The 14,340-nt window shown below is 33.3% G+C and overlaps 1 protein-coding gene across 1 annotated transcript in view; it reads left to right on the top strand.

Annotated features, from left to right (window-relative positions):
- Nucleotides 1-12,177, top strand: part of LOC148945735 (putative G protein-coupled receptor B0563.6) — a 68,056-nt gene extending 55,879 nt beyond the window's left edge. Inside the window, exons 3-4 of the mRNA XM_089097717.1 lie at nt 6,791-7,008; nt 10,765-12,177. Of these exons, the coding sequence (XP_088953843.1) occupies nt 6,791-7,008; nt 10,765-11,404 (858 nt within the window). The 3' untranslated portion in view covers nt 11,405-12,177. The remainder of the gene's footprint in view (nt 1-6,790; nt 7,009-10,764) is intronic.
- Nucleotides 12,178-14,340: the final 2,163 nt, after the last annotated feature.

The following is a 14,340-nucleotide window of genomic DNA, read 5'->3' as shown; positions in this document are numbered from 1 at the left end:
AAAAAGCTAGCAGGGGGAATGGGACCATTTTGGTCCTTGGGTCGTAAAGATTAAGAATCCACGAATTAACAGGGTGCAATATGTGCCTATTTTTTGCATTAAAAAACTGGTGTTAAAATAGGGGGAGCTGGAAATTTTTTTTTTCAATTAAATAAATATTTATATTTTCCTTTATAATCAAAATAAAATACTCATTGTTACAAATTTAGATTTTTTAGAATGATTTTCAGCTCTTAAACTAAGGTAAGCAGCAGCATAGATTCTAAATTGTTTTGGTTCTTCTTCTAAAGACTAAAAGCACCATTAGGCTACTATGATCTAAAATATCACTGAAATACATTTTCCAGCAGTACATGGTAACGAACTATAAGTAAGGAACAAATCAGGTTAATAGTAACCGAAACTCTAAAAAGGAAGCTTTTGTAACAATTAATACATTAAAAGAATCAACATTTTATTCTAACCCCAAATTACCGATCGAAAGCTAAGCCTTCTGCTTCAAAAAAGTTGCAAGATAATTATCTTTCTGCTAAAAAGCTGGCAGGGGGAATGGGACCATTTTGGTCCTTGGGTCATAAAGATTAAGAATCGACGGATAAACAGGGTGCAATATGTGCCTATTTTTTTGCATTAAAAAACTGTTTTTAAAATTTTTTTAGGTGGAAATTTTTTTTTTTTTCAATGAAATAAACATTTATATTTTATTTTATTGTAAACCTTATATAATAATTTTTAAAAATTTATGTTTTTTTTTATTATTTTAAGCTCTTAAGCTAATTTAAGCAGCGAGGATTATAAATTTTTCTAATTCTTCTTCTAAAGACTAAAAGAGCCATTAGATTACTATGATCTAAAATATCACTGAAATACATTTTCCAACAGTACATGGTAACGAACTATAAGTAAGGAACAAATCAGGTTAATAGTAACTGAAACTCTAAAAAGGCCCACTGATCTTGATAAAAATCGCACCTTAAATTTCAGCCTATAAGAGAACTGTGTAGAGGTTTCAGCTCCTAAACAATAGGCTTCTAAGTGCATAAGTACCCTTAGTTCTAGTGTCTGTCTTAAGTAGTCAAAACTTTTTAAAAGAGGTAAGCACACAGTGTAAGGAAAGAATTTCTTCCTTGACTTAATGACAAGACAATTTCTTTATTGTAATAATGAGAAAATTTTTACTCACCAGAAATTGCTTATAATTATCCACTTTCTATGTAAATGTTTACAAAAAATGTCAGTAGTGTTAAGTTGAATAAACTATTCAAAACTGATGAAGAATTTAATTTGAAACCTGAAAATATACAAAAAAATAAGTGCATACCAGCGAAACAAGACATGCTGGTTTTGGTTTATCACTAAAAAAGAGACATTGAACTTTGAAATTGCGTAAATCTCTTGGCAAAGAAAGAGTGTAATGACCAGTAGAATAGAATATCTATCGGAAAAAAACCTGTTTGGTACGGGGGCCTACGCAAAGTATATAGCTTCACCCAAAATCCATATGATATTTCAAATTGCTATATGTCTACTCAAAATCCATATGATATTTCAAATTGCTATATGTCTACGCAAAATCCATATGATATTTCAAATTGCTATATGTCTACGCAAAATCCATATGATATTTCAAATTGCTATATGTCTACGCAAAATCCATATGATATTTCAAATTGCTATATGTCTACGCAAAATCCATATGATATTTCAAATTGCTATATGTCTACACAAAATCCATATGATATTTCAAATTGCTATATGTCTACGCAAATTCCATATGATATTTCAAATTGCTATATGTCTACTCAAAATCCATATGATATTTCAAATTGCTATATGTCTACGCAAATTCATTATTAGCATTCTACTAATATATATATATATATATATATATATATATATATATATATATATATATATATATATATATATATATATATATATATATATATATATATATATATATATATATATATATATATATATATATATATATATATATATATATATATATATATATATATATATATATATATATATATGTACATCCACGCTGATTGGGCCGTTCCGAGCCTCAGACGTCACCCATTATGAATTCAATCCATTTTTGATTTTATTAGCAATTTCGACAGCATATTAGCCAAAAGAAAAAAAGGCATAATTTTTCATTTTCTCAGTGATATTTTACCAACTGCAAAACTTCAAGCCTTCCCTTTTTGGGAAATGGTAAGCAATGCTCAACTTTAAAAACAAATCAGTGGCGGATCCAGGGGGCGAGGAGTGCCCTCCTAACGTAGTCTAAAGTAGTGTAATTTGTTTAATTAACGCAAGACTGCGATAATTAAACTTGCTCTCGTTTATTTTTAAAAAAAATAAAGTTGTGAGACAGAGTCAAACTTTAGCGTAAAGAGCGAGGCGTTGAGGAGGGGACAGCCCCTTTCATATACGGAATAATGTCTGTTCGTTTCTAAGTTTTAATGTCGCTCCTTACTTTCAGTTAAAAAAAAACTTGGTTTTTTTTATTTAATAATCAAACAAATGAATTCGTTATATTACAAAATGATACACATTTAACATTAATCCAAGCTGCTGCCAAAAAAAGACATGAAAGCCCTTGATACTGGGTGACCACATGAATTATATAACAAATGCTTAACAAACGAACAAAACAAACAAAAAAGAAAATAAAAAAAAATATGCAAAAAAATTCAGTGTTATTTTATGTATTAATTAAAAAAGGCAATCTAAAAAAGTGGTTTCTCAAACAAAAATAAAGAGCCATACCAAAACCTAATTTGAGCAGAAATAAAGTCCTGAAATTTAAAAAAAAATATAAGCAAAGAGGCATTACAATATAAATAAAGAGCCTTACCAAAAATAAACAGCCATGCCAAAATATAATTTGAGCAAAAAAAAAGGCCTGAAATTAAAACAAAATTAACAAGTCCTGAAAATTAAAAAAAGGTATTCTAAAAAAGAATTTTCTCAAACACAAAAAAAAACCATACCAAAACCTAATTTGAGCAAAAAAAAGTCCTGAAATTTAAAAAAAATATAAGTAAACAGCCATACCAATATAATTAAAGAGCCATACCAAAAATAAAGAGCCATACCAAAACCTAATTTCAGCAAAAAAAGTCCTGAAATTTAAAACAATTTAACAAGTCCTTAAAATTAAACAAAAAGTATTCTAAAAAAGAACTTTCTCAAACAAAAATAAAGAGCCACACCAAGAGCCCTAATTCGAGCAAAAAAAAGTCCTGAAATTTTTCAAACTTTTAATTGACAGATATCACTATGAATGAATATGTAAATAAAAAAAAATTAATGCTAGAGCATTGTCTCTAATTTATATTGCCAAAACATAAGAAAATAGGTATTTGTCCTTTGCAATGTAATAACTTCAAATTGCGATTATTAAACTGTTACTAATTTTTACTGTTTTGTGTGTATAATATAATAAAATGATATTTAAGGTTGTAGTATAATAATTGGTTGTTATAATTGTAATATTCAGACTTTCAATTATAGGTGACACTTCCAATTAGCCCCCTCTATTGACAATATTTTAAATTTTTCAAACATGTGGTGTTATATAAACTAAACTGTGTAATAAGCAAACACACTGAAACAAGGGAAAAGGATAAAACTTTCCCGACAAGAAACTAATACGATTACATAAGTGAACTTTTGGGAATTGTAACCCTCGAAAAAAAATGTTCAAATCCTCTAAGGGCCAGACAACTGCTTCTATATCATCAAATGATATAGGGTACAAAGTTAAATTGAAATACTTAATATGGATTTCTATTAGATTTATTTATTGAATTTAATTTCGTATTTATCAAATTCGATTATTTCATTTGAATATATAAACTTAATGTAGTATTTAATTTACAGAGACTAAATGAAAGACTTAAATTTGACAATATTTTTCCACCAGACTAGATAACTAGTGACGTCCTTTTTGGAAAATCATTGGAAATATTTTTTTTATGAGTAAAGCGATAAAATTTAGTTTGTAGATTATTTCTCTCAATTTTTCTACTAAAACCACGCCAAGAGATGACGTGTTTAGAAACTATTTGAAAAAATACGTAATTTAGCACTGTTATGTCTGACTGTTATTTTTATGGCAAATGGTAATCAGCTTGGCGAAATTTTATTGGTAATATATGTCAATCCTTAAATAATTGCTTTTGTTGAGAGAAATTTACAAATGAATTAGACAAGGTAGCTACTACTAGTGCCTGCTACTACTACTACGACTATTATCACTACTGAGGCTATAGGTATTACGGTAAAACTTTCACGAATCATTAGAGAGAGTTTGAACTAAATCAAGACACACTACATACATGTAGTTTGTCAAATGGGCATATAAGCAAAGTCTTAGGAACGGCTTAGAGTATTAAATTGAGACTTTCAGGGAATGTTGAGTGCAATGTTTAACTAGCCAAAAGGCACTATATGCAAGCCAAAACTATTGCAACTACTACTCCCGTTACGACTACTACTACTATTACTGAGGCTAAGGGTATTCAGGTTAAGCCTCCAGGGAATGTTTGGGGGATTCTGAAATAAAGCAAAAGACACTATGCGCATGCAGGTTTTCAAAAGTACGTATCTCAGGAATCGCTTAGGTAATTAAGTTGAAACTTTCAGAGATTGATGAAGGGGATGATCAATTGACAGAGAGGCACTTTATAAACACCACTACTTCTACTATAACTGCTATTACTATTGCAACCGCAACTACTACTTCTGCTGCGACTACCACTAGGTCTAGGGGTATTAAATTGGAACTTTAAAGGAATCCTTAGGGGGATGCTGAACGAAATCAAAACATACTATGTGCCTGGAGGTTACCGAGAGAGTGTACCAGCAGTTTTTCACGAACGGCTTAGAGCATTAACCTGAAACTGCCAGGGCATATTGATAGGAATGTTGAACTAACGAAAAGGCAGTTTTTGCACACGGGTACTATTTCTACTGTTGCTACTTCTACTAAGACTACCACTACGTGTACTGCGTACTCACACTAGTAATAAGACCAGTAGAGGGTAAGGGTACAGATGAACACGGGTTTTCAAATAAACGTATCAACAATATTCCTGGAACTACTTAGGGTATAAAATTGAATATTTCAGGGCATTCTAAAGGGGGGTGTTGATCTAAGCAAAATGTATAATGTGCATACAGCTACTTGTCTTACTAATATTAAAGTTAAGAACTCACTGAAGCTATATACAGAACCTAAGAACATTTTAAATGTTTTCATAGATTAACTTTAATAAATCAAAATTCTTTTGACTTTCCAGAAAGAATAAAATCATATATACTAAACTATCAATCCACATTCATTTTTTTTTTGTAATCTTCGGTTTTTTTTGCTTTTTTGTAATCTTCGTTATGATGGTGATTTTCTCTCTTTTTTATTGGTGTTGTGAGAAGTAAAACACATAACTCGAAATAAAGATCGTGTTCAGTAAAGTAAAAATTGTGTTCTGGTCTTCAGAAGGCACAGGGGGGGGAGCCCTACTATATTATGTGGTAATTGCTGCTCATTTTGAGTTTTACTTGATTATTGATTGTAATTTCTGTTCGTTTTGAGCCTTATTTATTTATTGATGGTGGTTTTATAGAAGTTTTACGCTTGAAAAACTATTTGAACTTATTTATGCTCATGTTTGGTTTAATATAACTCTGCAGTTTTCCTTGAATAAATTCTTTTGAGGAAAATATTTTAAAAATTAATTTCACAAAAAATCAAATGGATCAATTTAGTTAAATCAAGCATTAAGATAAGTGTCGATATTAAAGATCCGGACTACGGATTTGTACGGACTACGAGACTTTTCTGAAACGAATGCGTTACCGTCTGGTAATATGTCCTCTGCAAACTGAAAGCTCAATTCATAGTCTTTGACATTTTTAAATCAATTGGCTATTTTTATGCTTTAAATCCATAGTAATTTTGGTCCTCCGTGGGGCAGCATCGTGGGTTGGCACCACAAAATGGCAAAAATGGCAAAAGTGGCAACAAAATGGCCACTTTTACGTGGAACAATCGTTTTGATCAGTTGAAAAAGCACTAGAACTGTCAATTTCATTTTGAATGAGCATTCTCCAGATTTTCTAGGACCATTGGCTCGGTATGACAAACCCCTGAGGAAAAAGAACGGGCAAACAAACAAGTAAAAATGCATGCGCAATCTTTCTTTTGTGGTAAAAAGAAAAAAAAAATGCAAAATTCGACATTTTTGTTGATAAGAGCTTACTGTCATCAACACTGCTCAGCACTGAATGCTGAATATAATGGTATTATTTTCGTCAGGTTACTAGTCTTTTTGAGGGTATTGCCTTTTTAAGGGTGTTTCTCACTTTTTTTAAAAATTGGCAAACTATTTCGGGCTCGCGGCTTTTGGTGTGTAATATTATACTGGATGAATTTCATACTTTTGGATTCATCATATGAAGCCTATGCTTTTGATATATTAGCTGCTGTCAAAAATATATTTTTTTTTTTAGTTTCGGTTATTATTGGTCCAAGTCATTCCTTGCTTACACTTTGTTACCACAAACTGTTTGAAACCCATTATGCTTTGACGTAAAACCCCTAGCCATTGTCTTACCAACAGCCTAGAATAAGTCATAGCCTTATCCTGATAAGAAGGTGCTGTTGCCTACCAAGCTTGTTTTAGTTCCTTAGATTTTGAGTTCCTTTTAAAGCTAAATTAACACAGGGAAAACTTGTTCCAATTTTGCTTTTTCTCTTTTTTTCTATTTTCAGTTTCGAAGTTTGCTTGGCTACTACTTTTCAAAATTGGCAACAGCAGACCTTATTGTAATACTGCTCTGGATACCCCTGTTTATTAGAATGATTGGCGTCTTTGACAACGTTACAGGAAGTATCTTTTTGGCAATTTATTATGCACACCTTGAGATCCCCCTTCTAAATTCAGCTATGGGGACAAGCATATTTATTGTCGTTGCATTGACCATTGATAGGTATTTATTTCATTTCCTTGTCCTCATTTACCTTAATTTTCTTTTGAATGTCCGTTTTATTTTGCTTATCCATTACCTATAATTTTTGTGTTATAAGTTTTTTTGCTAGTCCTTCATCTTAACTCTTCTGATCCTCCCAGGCTCTAAAATCTCTTTCACCTTTATTTGACAATCTCTTAGCCCCCCATGGGGAACTGGAGATTTTACTGTAATTGATTGTAGTTTTAGGGCGTCTTGAACGTTTTTGGCACAGCTCCCAAGTTGGTAAGGGTATGTTCCATTCTGAAAATAGAGATGAATTATGGTTTCAAAAACATAGTTCGAAATTATCCCCCTATGGAAACCGAAGAAATACAGACTTTCTTCCGTCGTTAGAATCTTACCTGAACAGTCCATGCATCCTAATTTACTATTCGGTGTCACTTATCCCCTTATCACCCCGCTGAGGCAATTCAGCCATACAAAATCTCAGGGGTGTATCTAATAATGACTGAAATTTTAACGAGTAACTATCATAAGTAGTACAATTACATTTCCTGTTTTATTGAAGAGTGCTGTCATCTTCTATTTAAGGTTGGAAAGCTTTTCAACCTCGCTTCAGACCGCTGAAATTAGGCCACACAGGTAAATTACAAGCATTTTTTTTTATTCAAATTCTAAAGAAAAATGTCCTCATGTTAAAATATTTTTGCTTGTTAAAAATTATAGAAAATTAAGCTAAAAATTTTCATTCGTTTGTAGATGTATAAAAAACTCAAGCAACACTTCCTTGCTTGAAGAGTGAAAAAAATACCATTTTTGATTTTTTTTTTTTCCTCATAGACTTGTCAAAGCCATAGTTACAAATGAGAGCAAATGCTCCTCGATTTGTCGATTTTGCTTTGTTCATGACCTCGTCATTGATCATACCACTAGTACTACTACAACTAACAACACACTGCAGCACCAAACCACCTGAGACCAACTTAGCTCCACCTCAACGCTCCACCTTCATCCGTATCTGTTTAAAACCTCTTCTGTACACCCTCCCAGGAAATTCCTATCTCCCTAAAATATTTCCTTACGACATCCCGTTCGGGGACGACTTGTTTTTACTAGACAGTCTCCCGACAAGGACTCTCTTTCATAATTTGTCATCCTTCATCTGTAAAACTTATCCTAGCCAGCTAAACCTTTCTCGCCTTGAAAGCCCTATAAAGCGGGATCAAAACTTTTCCTTTTTTTCGTGCAGCTTACTGTTTCAAATACGGTTAGTCATCTGGGTACCCCAAATAATCAACACGTACTTTTTCTGGGAAATATCTAGCAAATCATCCTTCGTCTTGTAGAGCACCCATACTTCCGAGCCATTTTTGACCGCTGTCATCACTGTAGTTTCCAATACTCTAATCTTGGTTCGCAGACTTATCTTCGTATTTTTCAAACTTCTTTCAACTTTGAAAAAACATTCTAGACCTTGGTCATTGTACTTTTAACATCTACACTGCATCCACAGTCTTTGCTAATACTGCTTCCTAGGTAAGTGAAGCTGTCCACTTGATTGATCTTCTTGTTGCTTAACACTACCTCTTCCCCTTCATTTCTTTAGTATTGGTGACTTAGTATCAAAGCTCTGTGAACTATCAAAGCCTCTAAAAATTCGTTTGTTTTGCTAACATACTCTACTAGCATAACTAAATCATAAACATAACCAAAGTATAGGAGAATTTTACCTCCCATCTCATTAATTCCGTGTTCTCCCATCTCCTTAGAACAAAGTCAATCAAAATGATCCAAACAAATGAGGGTAATACGTAAACCCGCTGAACTAGCTTTTCAATATTAAACCAGCTACTAATTTTATTTATCCTCTAACTGCAGCAATGTTATGCTCGTAAATTGCAGTAAACACTTTAATGAATTTATCTGGTATATCATTCAAGGATAGTGCCTTCACTAAGGCTCTTCTATTAGATGAATAGAACGCTTGCTAAAAATCGATAAAATCGAGGACTAAAGGGGCTTGATGACTCAGGTGCTTCTCATATTCTGCATCTAAGAGTGAAATTTTGGTCGACGCATCCTCGTCCCTTCCTAACACCACACTACTCTTTCCTTAAAACTCTATATAAAGCATATCTAAGTCTAAAAAGTATCATCTTACTAAGTAATTCGTTTCCTATAGAATCCAAACTAATGCCTCTGTTATTAGCATACCAAATTCACTCTTATCACCTTTCTTATACAGGGATTTTATTAGAGTATTTCTACAATCGATAGGTACTTCCCTCTTTTCAAAAATCGTATTCACAATCTTCAGTATTCTATATTTAACTTCCTAAACATCATATATAAAAAAAACGTATTTACCATACTATCGGTATCTGGGGCCTTATTATTTTTTATTTTTTTTAATACTCTCACTACTTCTTCGTTACAGAATAAATCATCCTTCACATCCAAAGTGTCACAAGTTTTTTCGTTCTTTTCTACATATTTTCTATCGCGGTTTTATTATATATTCTCTATGACGGTTTTCCAAATTTTCAAAGTGGTATTCCCATTTTTCATTACCTCTTTACTTGTTACTATATGTGGCCCCGTTCCTACCTTTAACGGGGATAAGTCCAGGTTGACTATTCCCTTTAAATTTATTAACATACCAGTACAATATTTTGCTACTATGTTTTCTAGTGGCATCTTCCGGGTCTTCAACAATTTTATTCATTGTCTTAAGTTCACACTTCCTTCATTCATATTTCAATTATGAGCCCATCTTAGTCGCCAAGTATTTTTTAGCATTTGAAGCTACTCTTCTATCAGTTAGAGACAAAATTCTGCACAGGCAATCACGACCTCCGGCTCATTATATATTCATACCTACTTCTACAAAGAGGCAACCCATAAAAGATAATTTAGTTAGGAAAGTGTTTTTCAGCCCCCTCCCCACAAAAGAAAACCTGCCAAAAGTGACCAAACCCTGAAGAATTATCCACTAGTCAACATCCAGTGCAAATGCTGTTTTGTTTACTAGGCTATAATTTACTCGGAGGGTCCCACTCCTTAAGTTCACCCTGCAGCACTGTTAGAAGTCACAATTTTGGTTAGAAAAACTAGTGAAAGGTCCACCCTGATACCCCTATGAGACAGCACAAGCAGGATATCTCTGTCAGGAATTGGAGCGGAGAAAGGAGATTAGGACGGAGCGGAGAACCCAAAACATCTCACAGCACCAAAATAACTCCAATCTTTAATATTCAGCCTATCCTCGTGAGTATATTCATCTGAGATTCATAAAAAAATTATTATTATAACTTTTGGTATTTGACGACCACACTTAAAAGAGAGCCAATGAGATAGCGCGCCAGCTACTTTCTGACTCGATCTTCTATTCTTTTTATAACTTTATATTTCTGAATTGCAAAAATAATAAAATTGTCCTTTATTGCTTTGATTTTTTTAGCTATAGTGAGGCTTGGTGACAAGACTAGTAACCAGGTGAAAAATGTTTATAAAAGTCTTGCTACAAGGATGTATTCCCAAAAAATAAAATGTAAATTTAATACTGAAAAATGAATCAAGAGTGATTTCTATTTTAGAGTAAAGCTTTTTGGCCCCTATTCAGCCCCTTGTACCCCATTCTCCTTATTCAGATAAAAATACCAAAAGCAAACTATTTTTCTGTCTTTTTTATAGGTATATATATTATAGTTATATAGGTATAGGTATTACAGGTATATATAGGTATATATTTATAGGTATATATATATTTTATAGGTATATATCAGCCTGCCGTCCGCATTATTTTAAGATTGTACACACCAGAAAAAATGCTCTTCGATCTGTCATAATTGCTACAACTCTATCAGCGCTACTGAGTGCACCACTCTGTCTGTTGAAGAAATTCCATGAATCACCAGATGGTTTCTATATAATCAGTGAGCGAAGAGCTGTAACCAACCAGCTGCCTTGGCATATATTTGTATTTTCAAGTGAAATACTTGTGAGAGTGATACCTATAATTTTACTGACGGTTCTCAATGTATGTATTTTGAGAAAATTTACAAAGCTCTCGAAACGAAGAATCGGCTTGAAAGGCTCAACCAGCGCAATGGCTTCATCTGACTATCAGAGAGAAAGAAGATATTTTCTTATGCTTAGTGGTGTTGTTGCCATCTTTTTGGTAACTACTTTACCATCTGCCATTATGGCAATAATTTATTCTGAGGATCTTGAAAAATATTTTTCGTTTTTAGTTTTCAAAAATGTTACAAATGTTCTGGAAGTTTGCAATTTCGCGTCTAATTTCTATTTGTACATACTGTGTAGCCCCGAAGTGAGAAATATCTTTCAAAAGCGGTTCCGTTGCACTAACCGCCTCACATCATCTGAAACATCGGGTGACACTAATTCGTAGTGGAAATCATCGAGAAGAAACAGATTTTGTGTTGTTGCAAAATTTTATTATATCTTAATTTTATATTGCTTCACTGCTTGGACAATATTTTATGGATATAATTGGAAAATCTGATTTTGAGAAGTATTTTCATTTCAAAATTTGTATCAAGGTCGAGGTGGAAATACTTTAAAAGAAAAGCACATTTGATTTTAAGCAAAGTAGACTTTATCACTCATACATTTTGCTTTATTATTTGAATAATGTTATACGGACATTTTTAGGAAAATAGACGTTCGATTATTTCTTTGCTTCATAAGATGATAAATAAAGCGTTGCGTGAACTTGTTTCCTTCGTCAAATTATCGTCTTTGATTAAGCCTAAAACAGTGATATTTAAATTTTGTACTGCCGCGCCATCTATCTCCGGCTGATTTGTGACAGAATTGACAAAGAAGAAAGGTAACGCTAATATCCGCTTACCATCCGCTTTCTCACCCGCTTTATCATCTTTAGCAATAATTGTAAAGCCTTGAAACAGGGCGTAATTTCTTCAAAATTCTGAGGGGGGAGGGCGTAAAGCTAGAGTCAAATTTCCCAAATACAGTGAAAATGAGAGCAATAATTAAAAAAATAAGCCGTTTAGTACCATAAAGGTACTATTTAGTGCTTAAAAGTACTATAAATGTACTTTAGTGCACTATATTATGGTAATTTATAGTACTATAAAGGTAAATAAAAAAATATATGATCTGTTTCACTTGATGCTTGAAGTATGCAGGTTTATCTTAGTTTTGACAAGATTTTGGAAGAAATGGAATTTCAGTTCGGGGGGGGGAGAGGGGGGAGCAAACTGATTTCTGAAATGGGCAGTTGCCCCTCCTGCTCCATAAAAAATTACGCTCCTGCTTTGAAATATGATATTAAACTTCAAGGCAATTAAAAAAAAGCATGAATCACCTAATGGATTTTATATGGTTAGCGAGTTTAAGGGGTAACCAAGCAGATTCCGTGGCATATATTTTTTTTAAAGTGAAATACTTGTGAGAGTGGTGCCTATTATTTCACTGACGGTTCTCAATGTTTATATCCTAAAAAGATTAATTGGCTTTCGAAATGAAAAATCGACTTTTGCTGCACTTTGTGAATAATCTTATATAAACATTTTTTAACACATAACTGTTAAATGGTGTTTTAATTTCAAAAGATGATTTGCTAAACGTCGTATGGCCAAACGTCGCAAAACGTAAACCGTCTTGGAATTTCTTTTTTTCTTCGTTTTCAGTTACCCTTTTGATTTTGTTGTTGTTGGGGTGGCTCTTTGGCATTTTATTTAGCCTATTGAGATTTTAGTTTTATTTTAATTTATTTTTGTGCTCGATTATCTGGTTTTTAGGGTTTGTTTTATCCACCTTTCCGTATTTTCCTTCATTTCACTTGTAAAACATTTATTTTTTTGGTTTAGTCTTTAATAGTTTTTGTCTTTCATCTGTTATCTGTTGCTTGTTCTGTCTTAGAGCATACATAAGAGATCGGCTTAACTTAGATCTATTGACTTGTCTGACTCTAAACTTAAAGGTCAGCATTCCAGCATTAAGACCCCCAAAAACTTAATTTTCTGTGGTTAATCCCGCAGAAAAAAATTATATAAGGTACCAAAGGTTAGTATACCTTTAAAGATATATAAAACGTAGTTTATATACATTTGAAGACAAAAAAGTTTAAGGTTTTATATGTTCATTCATAGCAAGTCCTGTTGATTTATGCTTGAATTATCATAATGTTTTACTTCTTCTCAATTTAGGCTAAGGCAGTGGAAGAAAGGTGTAAAATACTTTTTAAAGTGCTTAGAACGTATATTACATCCATATAAACCTAAACCCTACATTTTCCTGTATATCTGGGTGCGTTCTTTTCGAATTATCAATTTTTTTTAACCGAAAAAGAAAAAAACAAGTACAGTGTATGTGCTTGCCTAAAAGCCCTAGAATTTCCAAAATGTTCGTACTTACCCAGACGGATCTCTCTGCCACACTTATACCATGAAACTTATCTAAATCCATTCTTTTAATTAAGGCGATACTAGAGGTAAAATTCCTTCTTAATATTAATTAGAAGCACCTCTTAAAAAAATTTGCAAAATCCTGCCCTAAAAATGAACTTTTTGAGAAATGAGTAAAGAACAAATTTCTAGCTGCTGTATTTTAGAGGGGTTTTCTGATGGTTACAAGAAGGGATTTTTACGTAGGCATAAATGTTAGGAGACGGTTTTTACAAAGACGATCACAAGTATTCTGCTTGGTAGGCTGGAAAAAAAACCTCTTCTGAGCTGTTAAACAGAAAAGCTTTGACCGGTCGGTGTGTTTTGATTAATCAATCAATCAATAAATCAATAAATTTGTTCAAAGTGAGTACAGAAGAAATTTTGAAACATTCGACCCCCACAAGGGCTCTATGTCTCGTGACACTGGAAGACTGAACGTTACAAAACATGATAGCACTAACATAGAGCGGAATGACAAGAAGAAAAAAGAAAAAAAATCCTAAACACTTACTTTTACTTGTACTTGCCGCGGGACCAGACGCGGACGCCTCATCTAGCATCTAGTTGACTACGTAAGATTGACTCCTATGTCTCATGACCTTGGGCCAGCTCTTCAGCAAACCGAAGACAGCATTTCACCCACCTTGTGCCAAACTTTCGATATCTACCCCGGGGGTCGAGGTCGTTTTTGGCAACTGTCCACCAATTCTTAAAGTGACCGCCAGGTCGCCTGCGCCAGTCTGGCAATGGAACAGCTAGAAGCACTTGCTTTGTGATGCGGTCATTGGGTCTTCTAAGGACATGACCAAGCCATTAACTCCGCCATAGCCGGTTCCAAGCCCGCGTTGAGAAAGGAGGAGGAGCAGACGGGGGAGGGGACCTGTCGGTTAATTATATCCCCATGAAACATCTA

Source organism: Artemia sp. Qi Xiang Cuo, chromosome 12 (assembly GCF_049724085.1).
Source record: "Artemia sp. Qi Xiang Cuo chromosome 12, ASM4972408v1, whole genome shotgun sequence".
NCBI lineage: Eukaryota > Metazoa > Arthropoda > Branchiopoda > Anostraca > Artemiidae > Artemia > Artemia sp. Qi Xiang Cuo.
The sequence above is the reverse complement of the archived record's forward strand: the minus strand, read 5'-3'. Positions and strand labels throughout refer to the sequence as shown.